At 34.4% G+C, this 12,721-nt stretch overlaps 1 protein-coding gene across 1 annotated transcript in view; it reads right to left on the bottom strand.

Moving 5' to 3' along the window:
- Positions 1 to 240: 240 nt before the first annotated feature.
- Positions 241 to 12,721, bottom strand: part of LOC146003310 (small ribosomal subunit protein RACK1-like) — a 28,235-nt gene continuing 15,754 nt past the window's right edge. The window contains exons 5-7 of the mRNA XM_083141567.1: positions 7,512 to 7,622; positions 6,056 to 6,196; positions 241 to 2,870 (exon numbers count right to left, since the gene is read on the bottom strand). Coding sequence (XP_082997693.1) covers positions 2,694 to 2,870; positions 6,056 to 6,196; positions 7,512 to 7,622 — 429 coding nt within the window. The 3' untranslated portion in view covers positions 241 to 2,693. The remainder of the gene's footprint in view (positions 2,871 to 6,055; positions 6,197 to 7,511; positions 7,623 to 12,721) is intronic.

Here is a 12,721-nt window from a genome sequence, read left to right as displayed (position 1 = left end):
CCTCTCATCGTGTCACCACTCTCCGGGGCCTGTTGGAAAGCCTGTCAGGAGGAATGGCAGAAGATTCCACTTCCTGTACTTCATCGTAGCCTCCTACAATGGAAGTTATGGTGCAGGGCTATTGCCAAGACACTCTGTGATCACATTGCGGCCAACCGATGGTGATTCCGTGTATTTTCATAAGGTAAGTGCTAGTCCAAAATCGGACACATATACGCGGATCGACCTTCTGTATTTACATTTGTCTACATGAAAACTTAAAAAAACTGCTTCAGTGCTTTATTCATAACAAAATAAATACAATAAACTCCTAAACAAACATCTCTATATCAATGCTGCCTTCTAAACCATACCCATGAAGAACAGCATTAATACTATTTTATTATTAACCTGTATCACAGTCAATTTGGACAGGCAAAAATACTGTTCTCCAGTCATTAAATAAAGTTTAATAACCAACATATATGTATGGACTGAGAGCAAAATGAGAAAACATTAGCAATTAGCACTTGTGGCATTAGTCAACTGTAAATATGTATATATCACACGTCTTATTAAATCTTATCACCACTTGTACATAGAAGATTACTAAATGTATGAGAACAAACAATTTTTTTAATTGCACAAGTATTATTAAGGAACTATATCTTAGCATCATGCTGAGCAACAAACAGAAATACTGTTGCAACATTTATTTTTTTACGAAACAATGAAGCAAGTGGAAGCCCAGCATTAGGAAACTGTATTTCTACATTTAGAAAATTACTTACTAATTAATTTATTACTATGTTACTAATAATTAAATACTGGGTTAATTACAAATAATTAATTACTGTGTTAATAATAAAGCTATGAAAATAAATGAAAACTAGTGCACAACTCCCAATAATACTGAATTTTATCTGTGTGGAAGAGCACAGTGGATATAAAATGTCTGAGCTAATTTTGGTAAACTGAGATGGCAGTATTATAGTTACTGAATCAACAATGAGTTGTTTGTTGTCTGTTATGTAAAGACAAAAATATACAGTGAGCATAAATAATAATTGAAATGCTATGCAGTTACAACATGGAACAGTCAGTTTCAACTTAACCTGAAAAAACACGACAAATCACACTTTCATTGCAAACAATACTTATACTGCACATTGCACATGAAAGCATTCTACGAAAATCTCACTGCTTTTTCGACAAGAACAATGTAGAAATAGGAACAATTAGATTGCACTGTGCTATGTGGCTTTTACCTCCCAGGTATGAGGCTGGGTGGGTCCCAGAGCCACACAGAAACTGGGGAAATGACTGGAAAATTTCCTGGTCCAGATTACCTATCCCGGGATTCGAACCTTTCGTTATTATAATTTGCACTTTTTAACTTAACATCTCAACTGTTTGCACATGAAATATGATTTTAATTTAAGGCTTGTTTCTTGCAAAACACGAGTGATGTATAAAATGCATCAGCTAAATCTGGCTTATTTTCATATTAGTAAATAGTGATGGAATTAGGTTAAGTTATGTTAAATCTGTATCTAACAGATGTAAGTTTTTCTTTAAAATACTGAAAATAAAATTAAAACTTTTGTAGTAAAAATTATTTCAAAAACTTTAGATGCACTAATGATGTCAAACAATATAATATAAACATGAAATTTCAATTTTCAATACACTCACCACTTGCCAGTTGATCCTGAAACAATTGGTTTTTAACTTTCAATATGCACAACACCCTTGTCAAGTTTTCTAGATCAAAATAGTAAAGATAAATGAACAGGACTTACCAATATTCCACCTTAAAAATAAATAATAATCAAATAAATCTAGAAAGAAACAGAACACGACATTCCACATGTACCTAGAATTATTCTGTCCAATTTCTTGCAAATTAATTCAATATTACCTTGTATCTTTCAAAATAAGACTAGACGTTCACAGCCATAAGGTATGTCAACAATAATTCTCAGTTGGTGTTAGATGGATGTATATTACATAACTAACATAAGTACCCCTTATACGAACAGTACATAAATACTAAGTACAATAACCACAACTACACTGGCAGTGCTGCAGCTCTCACCCATATGAGCCCCACTATGTAAATAATTACTTTTTAATAAGAATATTTCGATAACTTAATATTGAGAAAAATCTAATTTTCTTTAGGCACAAACGAACCAACTAGAATGCATATACATACAGAATTTATGTTTTTTGTATGTAGAACTTTATGCAAGAATATACTTCAAAACTTATCAAATGGTTTTAATCAAGATTGAATTTGCCAGTGTTATTTTTGCAGTATTCAGAATTTGGTCTATATGATTAAAACTCAATTTTCCCTTTCTTTTTGATTAATGTTAAACATTAACACTTCAGAAAAAAATATAAATATACATGTAGCCACACAAGAGCTAACAGAAATGTGCATTTGGTGATGGCTGCAGCAAAATCACTGTAAAAAAAAACTTTGCACATAAATAACATATTTAATACTGCGAATGACTTTTCCTTAATCTTAAGGAAAACTAGAAAATCACTCATTATCACAGTTCTTGCTTAACTGAAAAAACTCAAAGAGGGACAAGTCTGAGCACAATCTCAGAAACAAAGAAACAAAATATTTGGCTATTTTGAAGCAACCTTATTTCAAAAAGCCAAAGTGGAAAGTAACACTTCTGAAGATCCTATCACAATCACTGGGCCTGAGTGACAACGTGCCAAGCCCTTATTAAGTTATCCGAATACCCAGCAAAGAGTGTCTGCCCATCTGCAGACCACGTTAAAGCAAGGCACTGGGGAGGCTCGGCTTTGGCACTTGGGGTCACAACTTCAGGTTTCAACTCGTCCACAAGTACTTTCCCTTCCAAATCCTGTAAAATAATGTTTAAAAATATCACATTCCCTATACAATGCAACAATTAAACATGAAACACCGAGTTTAAGAACATGAAATTTTAAATACAGATCAAATGTAGGGCCCCCCCAATGGTGTGGTATTAACATCGTCACCTTGCAATCAAGGGGTCCCACGTTCGATACCTGGTGGAGGCACACAGCAGTTCGGATCCCACTTTAAACTGCAGGTTCAGTCCTGATTAGCCTTCTGTGCATAAACTTATGAACTAACTTTTCTGCGAAACTGTTTTATTGTTCTATTACTTTCTATTATTATTTGCGTAAACCGAGAGTACCAAGTTTCTCTGTCATTATTAAGAAAAGAAAAGTTAGCTTAGATTGCACTCTAATTGTTGTGAAGTTCTGCTTCTCCCAGATGTCTCATCTCTTGCCCCATTTCCTTTTAATTCTCCTTTTGTTATTAATATATACTTGCGAGTAATTCGCACAATCTTTATCATGTATTTTTGTACTTTTGTTGTTAGAAGATGAAAAGTGATGTTAGAATAATCAACTGTGTGGTACAATGTTTCCAACTCAAATATGAAACTGGAATCTTGTATATAATTCTTATCATCGTAATTCAAGCTTACACGGTCACGGTAATTACATGTCTAAGCCTGCTTATCATATTGAGGATATCTGACAAATGTAAGGAATAGGGAATTAACACTTGTGGTATTATTTGGAATTCCCAGCTTTTTTTTAGATGAAAACCTTAAAATATGTACTGCTCTAAACAAATTTAAGTACTACCTCTGTCGCATAATTCTTGTCCGGTACACTTTTGTTCGTTGTCCCTTAATAATTGTCAGATAGGCAAACTGTGACATTGATGTATACAGAAGAAGAGAATGAAACATGGGAATGAGTCATACAACGTTATTACTCAAGGATCAGTTATAATTGGCCGATCAAGTATCCAAAAGAACATAAATAAAAAGTCACCATTTTGGCATACCGGACTATAATTATGGGCAGAGGGAGTATTATCTTCGAATATGATAATGGCAGTTACGTATCATATATAGTTTCAATCAGTATAAATTACTAATAAAACAGAAAACAGTCTTTTCCACCATCTAGTAATCAAAATGAAGTCGCTGCTTCCTTGAATGTTCCCTTGCTCCCAAACAAAGGACAGCCTAAAGGTACCACACATGTAAGTCACCACATTCAGAACCCAGTTTGGAGTGCCTAGTTCAAATCTATGCTCTTCACTCCATCTCCACGATACTCATTCCTTCTCTCACACAGATTGCTTAAAAAATAAACAAAACTGAAATAAAATAATAATAAATTCAAGATCTGGTGTGTGGTATGACTGCCTTACATTCTCATTATATTGCTTGCAGATCAAGAACCGTAGGGAATCACTTTCTGACTTGGATTTTTACCTTTCAGGCATTTATCACATTACGCGAATTCATCAAAGTTTGTAAAAATAAGTGATTTCATGCTTTCATTAGTAAATATGAACAAAAAGTTAATTCCTCACGAAAAAATAGATCCTTGGCATGAACATACCAACTTAGAAAATGGGTTCCCCCGAAGTTAAACACAGAATACTCCATTCTTTACATGTTTCTCTTTTATACAACGTAATTATCAATTTAGCTTTTTTAGACATGACCAAAAAAGTTATAATTTATACATCATGATTGAGTTCGTGCCCTGTGCATGTGCACACATGCCGTGAAGGCATGTGGGGTGGAAGTATAGAGCTCCACACATTCTTGATCTTGGCCATAGTTGGGATGACGTGAAAAGTATCATGCCCGGCCACCTTTACACCACCAGGGTTGCTCCCAGATAGGAGGCTAGGTGGGCCTCAGAGCCATACAGAAACAGGGAAATGACTGGAAAATTTCCTGGTCCAGACTACCTGCTCCGTAATTCAAACCTGGGTCTTCCGCTTGGTAGCCAAGATGCTCTACCAACCGAGCTCCCGCTACTCTGTGTCAGTAGAAAAATAAAAACTATGAATAAGTATAAATCAATTATAAAACTGCACATTCAAAGATATGTGGGTTTCCCCACGTCATGCCATATGGTCACGACAGTAACCAAATTACTCGTGGCACACTCTGGAGTTCACAGTGCAAAAATGAATCTTGGGAACATTATCTGGGCTGCAGCTTTCCCAACTGGACTAAGACAACCAAGAGGATAATGAAACGGAACCTCTCACAGGAACACCAAGAAGATGATGCTACACAAGACACTGCTGCAGCAGAAAGAACTCCAAATTTCTAATACCTCTAAGTACCAGATACTTCCACTTCCCAGGAAATCTCTTCCTCCTTCTTTCCTTCCTGATGATATCCCGGATACCAACCGCCGTACTAATGTTCATCCCAGAACGACACCCTCTAGCTTGTCTCCCACAAGTATCCTTGCATCAATCACCACTCGTTCTTTCATATCCCTTCTTCATTCCTAATATTAATACTTACACCTCAAAGCTAATAAAAATATCCCACTATATAAAACATTACACACTAACATAGAGGCTGTTTAACATACATAGAATCGTGTTAATGACTACTTCTCATCTAATTCATAAACACTAATCCACACAACATAACCTATCTTAAAATAATACCCAACAAATTACATGTTTATGTAATTTTGTGTCTGTACTCATAATTATTATTAATGTTAACCACTAACATATATTTACCTCCTACTCTTACTAACTGTAAATAAATACTGTAAACAAAGATAATGAAAATAAAAGCAGGGAAATCCGTAAAAAATTCACGGAACTGACACCCTGGGTTAATTCTCAGGTACATAGTACCTCCAAAAGTCACACATGTCACTTAAGGAAACAAAGTATTTCAGTAAGGATTTAAGGGATAAAGAGCAGAATGCAGTATTAAGTTTGCTTTCGACAACAACAAAAAAGGCTTAATTTAGAGAGTTCACTAATCAATTCATAAAACAGGAACAAAAGTGAAGGAAAATTTAATTCATGAAACTACACATTATTAACCCTTTGTAATTTGAACCTGAAAAATAAAAACATGCTGAAACATTGGAAGAATAATTTGTTGCTGTTAGAAGTGAATAAAATTTATTATTACTACTGATATGTAGTTACTCAAACATCTGAGCCATACACTAATAAATAATTTTAAAAAAATAATATATTTACCCATATTTTAATGGAAGGACCTGTGGCAGCACACAGCCAATACCGATTTGGAGAAAAGCAAAGTGCATTGATGATGCTCTTATGGTCCAATGTATACAGATGTCTTCCTTCATTCAAATCCCACAACATCACATTCCAGTCCTGTCAAACAAATGCATTTTGTTGTCATTTGTTGTAATAAAAATAAATCATGTGAGAGCACTATTCAAAAATGTGCAAAGATAGTTGAAAACAGTTTGGTAGTCAAAGCAAAAACAAGAACAATAATGATACCTCCAAAACTAGATAGCTCAGACTTTTGGACTTTCATTTTAATGGAGCGTGTTTTCCAGTGAACCCACACACTACGGACATGTTTTCAGCAGGAAATTTAAACTTCCACATGCTTTTACAAAAACTTTTATATCTCTGGAAATAAGAATGCTAGAGTTACAAATTATACCTAGTTTTGTTTAGTACACATTGGGCTATAAGGTTGCAGCAGAAAACAAATTTTCCATAAGAAAGAAAAAAAAAATCATGAAATTTGCCCACACGGGCATTGTCAGAATGTGAAGGTACAAAACTGTACCTGCATATTGCCTGATATGTTTTCAATTACCTTTGAAAAATGGTAAAACTGTGTTTCCAAACACTAAAATTGAGGAAAGAGCGATTTCATAATAAATGGAAAAAGAAAAAAGTATATAATTTTCAGGACACAAAAATGCTTCTTATGACAGAAAGAACGGAACAGCACGCATAAGTTTAAAAATGATCACCCTAACCAGAGTTAGTATACCATAATTCGAATACAATTGGCAACACTTGATCCGATTGAAAATGTGACTATATGCCTGTGCGGATGAGAGATCATGACGGGGTGCAATACACATTGCCATGCAGCGAACCTTGCTTGCGATTGCCAGACATTCCACTGCGGTTTCCTTCACCTTCCCTCTTGTAAGCAGCACAACATGAATCTGCTATCTGATACCACTGACGCCAGTAACCTACAACCAACAGATCACGAAACAAAGCAGCGATCGTGTGGGGGAAGGTAGGAAAACCGCCAACCTTGTCACACAGGAAAACTGATTTTTTTCGATTCCTTGAGGGTAAAAATTTCATCCAATTTCTTTCAACCACTTTGACACTGCTTCCTGACTACCCCATCTGACATGAAACACTCATGGTCTTATTTGAGAGGATCAAAAAGGTGGTAGTCACAGGGTTTAGTTCACTTGCAATTTCTTTTCACGTGGCAGTTGGCAAGAATGATTGCATTCACACACTCTGCATTGTCACTGGTTCGGGTATGGAGAGGAAACATTCCATGCAGTGTTGCCACCAGGCTCAGGCGTAACTTACATTTTGATTTTTCCTCGTATTACCTGTTATAAAGTAATCAATGTGCTGCTTATAAATACAAAGCAGATAATAACATACATTTCACTTTGTAATGAAACAAAATTACCTTTCCTCCTGATGCACAGAGAGATCCATCTGGTGAAATTGTTACAGAATTCAAATACCCTGTGTGTCCTGTATGGTTTGTCTTCAGTTTGCAATTTGTAAGGTTCCACACCTAGACAACATGAAGAGAGAGCATTAGAAACATTAGTAATCAAAGGAAGTCACAGTCCAATGTTGAAACTTTTGTTGCAATGTTGCAATAGAGTATTTAAATACAGTTTTAGTTAGAAATCAGAGATGAAAAGAATTTAGATGTAATTGTTTAAAAAATAAAGACATCTGAAAAGGACCAGCGATTCCTCTTCTGAGACAGAGCTCAATTGGGGATTTGATGACGAAGCTATATTATACACAGTACTCGAAAAATATTCTTCAGAGCTAGGCGCCAGCTTTGAATATCAGGTGCTAGGAAACCACCTACTAGCAATTGTGCATACTACTCGTATAAGAAGCTGAGCCGGCCCACGTGACTGATACGACACCAGGGGACCCGGGTTCAAATCCAGGCCTAGGCATGGAGGTTTGTGTGTGTTCATTCATCAATTTCATCATATCATATATATAACTCATCGCCATCGCAAATTAGCCAAAAGTGGCACAAGAAGCGAAGTAAAAATTAAGCAAATCAATCAATCTATAAGAAGCTGAGCATCACAGTATAAACATCACTAAATTATGTGAGAATAACGGGAAATGCGGGGTGGGGGGACAAAGAGTAAGAATTTATTACTGATTCTATGGAATGTTTACAATGTTGATAAAAAAATAATTTGCTAACTTACGCTGTATTGCAATTTTAACTTAGAATCTTCAAAATTTCGTACATGCAAACTAAAAACTGCAATATTAACACCAAGAGATTGAATTTTTAGTCGCCATGGTGACCGGGATTTTTTCGAGCCCTGATTATACATATGTTTAAAAAAACTTATTTACTACACTTGTAATATTGTCCATAAAATACTATACATTGACATAGGTATACAGTTATTTTACAAGTCAAAAATGTCAATTGAAAAAAATTGCTGCACATCACTGTTGTTATGATGTAGGACTGAACATGCCATGACCAAATCTTGAGAGTAGCATATATATCTCAGTGTTGTTTTTGAAAATTTCTGACCAATATTCACTACTGTGCCTTTGGCTATCAACATTCCTCGGCATGTACAATTCATCTAGCTTATGTATGGACCATCATTCAGGAGACCTTTAGCAAGATTCGAAGTTAATAAAAAAATAAATAAAGGTATGGTAAGGTAAGGTAAAATTCCCCATGCATACAGCACCATGCCATAAAGCAGGCATGTCCAACTTCAATCAAGTAGTGATCTACTTTTTAGTGTCACAACAGACAGTGAGCTACTATTAATAGTTAAGCACCGTAGGAAAAATATACAAAACATAATAAATAATACAATAAAAGAAATGTGTGTTGAAATGAAATGACTTACCTTTTGGTTAGTGAGACATCTGAGCCTGCATGTCGTTCACCAGTCTCTGGAAGTCAATTGAGTGAGGGACAGTTTTAGGGAATCCTTGAGATGCTCATGTCATGTTGGAACGTTGTTTACTGTAGTTCTGTACTTATTCCTTTCCAAGATATAATTGCTAACAGTTCTTTTTTAACTTTAAAATCTACCAAAACCATCGTAATAAAAACTAGTAACTGAGCTGTCTCTGATGTCCGTAGATTCATCCAATTGGAGTGAGAAAGCAACACAATTAGAAAGATCTTCCAACAATTGTTCAGTTATGTTTTTACTCATTTTGTCTATTCGCAGCACGACAGTGTTTCTTGATAATTGAACATCTTTAACAGCAGCTGAGATCTCTTTCTGGTTTTTATTTCCCTCAAAAAGATTATCGGCTATTTTATATTTTTTATTTTATAACGTATATTCATATAATTACAATAGATAACTGCGATCGACACGTTGGACATGCTTGCCATAAAGGCACATTTTGGGGGATGCGGGCATAGTGCTCCACACATTCTTGATCTCTGCCATTTTGGAGGTTGTGTAATCATCACCATGCTCCAGTTGCCCACAAGTACCCATTGACTTAAAGCTGGATGAGACCAGGACCACTTTATGTGGGGACAAGGACAGAAGGGTTCTGAACTTAGACCACCCAACCTTGGAATCAAACCCCAGTCTCCTATGTGGGAGTCAGAGACACTACTGACTAGACCACAACAGCTTCGAAAAATAAATGACAGTACTAAAAACAAATGACAAAGAACTTTATATCAGTAGCCACAATTTTACAAGGACAGTGCATTAAAAAAGAACATTTGAACACATTAACCACAACAATCATGAAAAAATAGTGAGATTTGCACTGCTAACTACAATTTTAATAAAATATAAAAACCAACTGAAATACACAAAAGCAGGTCATTTCAAAATTCTTAAATGGTACTCATCAAATGAGATTGGCATTGCATGTTGCTATTAGCAGATATGGAATGCTGGGCCAAATATCTGTACCTAGCTTAGAGTCCTGATCGAACCTGCATTTCTCTACGTCTACATCTCCATTATGTACTAAATACTGAGGAATTGGTTGTGCATTGTTTATAACTGACCAAGAAAAGAAAAAATAATCCTGATGCTTTTGCATTGAGTACAACCAGATGGGCAAAAACGAATTTTTGTTGGGGGGGGGGGGGCAAGTACCAGGATAAACGTGTCAATAATAATAATAATAATTTTATAATAATGCTAATGCTAATAATAATAATGTTAATGATATTATAACATTATTATTATTATTGATTTGCTTTATTTTACTTCGCTTATTGTGCCACTTTTGGCTAATTTGCAAAGATGGGAATGAGGGATGATATGATGAAATTGATGAATGGACACTTACAAACATCCATGCCCAAGCCGGGATTTGATCCCGGGACAAACATTATTATTATTATTATTAGTAGTAGTAGTAGTAATAGTAGTAGTGGTAGTATCAAATTTTATTACCCTCGTAAATTATGCAAAAAGGGCAAGTTGGTGCTAAAGCATTTTGAGTTCGAACAAAAGATTTGAATTATTTTTTCAACACGTTCAATTTGACATTCATAATGGAAAACAATCACACAAACTATTTTTCAAAGACAGAAAATGCTTGATAAATGCATTCCAACTATAATTATTTTTTACATTAACATGTATAACTTTTATGCACGATAGGTTGAAAATACATAAAAACACTGTCAAACATTAAATCCAATCTTTGCACTCCTACATAATCTACCATTATTTTTCAAATTAGATAAAACTGTATCATACATTTGAATTTAACTCTAAATTTGTGAAGAATTCTCAACGTTTATATATTTAATTGCCATGTAACAAGAATTTATGTGTCTCAATTTTATATTTAAAATAATTTTCGAAAATTTAACATACAAGAGGATTAGGAAAGAGAAAGATTTGAATTTCATTTTAAATAAGCTTGCAAACCTCTTTAACGCAATTCCCGTTTGTAATGTGCAGAAATTTTTAATTTTTGAGAAATCTGGTAAATATTTGGCTGCACAAGCATTTCTCTCATTAAAAATTTTGTATACAGACACATGTTCAGGCAAAGAGTGAGTGTACAAATATGCAACGAACTTAATTAGCTAACCTACTCGAAATGCCTGGATGCTAAGAACACCAAACTTAAATGACCTAACTTACTAATTCAAGCCTATGGAAAGGGATTTATGACCAGGCTGAAAATGAAACTGGTTGAGAATATTAATGAAAGCAACTTATTTAAATAAATCCAAATCAAAAAGCAAGAGAACACAGTAGGCCTCATGTACTGTACAACCAGTTGTTAAAAGAATTTTTTGTTCTAAAATCCCGCAAATATTTCTTATCGGTAGACAAGCCAAGTAATGGTAAAAATCAAAAGACAATACTTAATGCAAGTTATTTTTCAGTATAAGAATATCCTAACAACGATATCATTTACTTCTTTAATTCAAGATTAGTAATTAATTAAACCATTGAGGATTTTTATAATTTTTGTTGTTTCAAGTCCACTTTATGCACATACAGGCTAATCGGGACTGGAGATTTAATAGTTCTTTATGGATAGTGGTTCAAGTTTCCATTATTTTTTGTTGTTTCAAGTGGGATCCGAACGACTATGCACCTCCACCGGCTATTAATCCATCGAGTAGATGCCAACTTTAAATATAATTTAATAAATATAAATTTTCCCCTTGTTACATTTTGAACAGGTTAGGATAAAAATATCTCGCATTGTGACTATTCCATGCGGAACATTAATGAAAATAAAGCAGATAGGTTACACGAAATGCAATGACATTATGCAAAGGTATGAATCATTATTCATTAAATAGCAAATGTTCACTTTAAACCTTGTCTACAGATTTCCCTTCTAAAATTTCCATACACCTTTAAATGTTACTTTGAGGTACACATTTAACTACATTGCAATAATTAAAAAGATTTTGCTGTTTTTGATAGAAATATTCTTGCAAGGAATAATACAATATCCACTGTTTAGATTGAGTAAAAAGGTGCAAAATTATCTACAATTTGTGAAATATGCTATTAAACTTGAATTAAGTCGTGAAACTCTATTGATGGACATTACATTTATTTGACGTTATGTTATTGAAGACTGAACTGAATATCCTTTATTATGGCTAGAAATAAAAAAACTTGACTATACACATAAAACTGCATAATTTCCAACAACTCATGCACAAAAATATGGACATTCAAACAGTTTTGCACTAACATGTAACTGACATTTGTATTAAATACAACGCACAAATTTACATGATTGATCAGGATATAATATTTTTTAATGTGCAATTATAATTATTATTATTATTACTCTGTGAAATAAATAAATTTACACGACCTGTTTTCCGAACTACTTGCTCATTCAAATAGATATATTTCCCCAAAACATAGGTCAGTGCTTTGACCTCACCAGCCTTTTAACATCGCAGATTCAGGCCTGCAGTATCTCGAAGACTTTGTTTATTGTTTATAAAGAAGAAAGCATCTTACATCAGGAAATGCTAATTTGTGTACTCGATTTTATGTGTTCACTTTCTGGCATGGTTTCCTATCTGCATTGTGCAACACTAGCACATTTGGAATTCGTCTCATGGATAGATTCACTTCTTACCATAGTTTCGTCATCACGAGGAAAACAAGGGATTAACCGACCTCT

This window comes from Lepisma saccharinum, chromosome 20 (assembly GCF_977018435.1).
Source record: "Lepisma saccharinum chromosome 20, izLepSacc3.1, whole genome shotgun sequence".
NCBI lineage: Eukaryota > Metazoa > Arthropoda > Insecta > Zygentoma > Lepismatidae > Lepisma > Lepisma saccharinum.
Note: the sequence above shows the minus strand (reverse complement) of the source record. Positions and strands in the feature narration are given on the sequence as shown.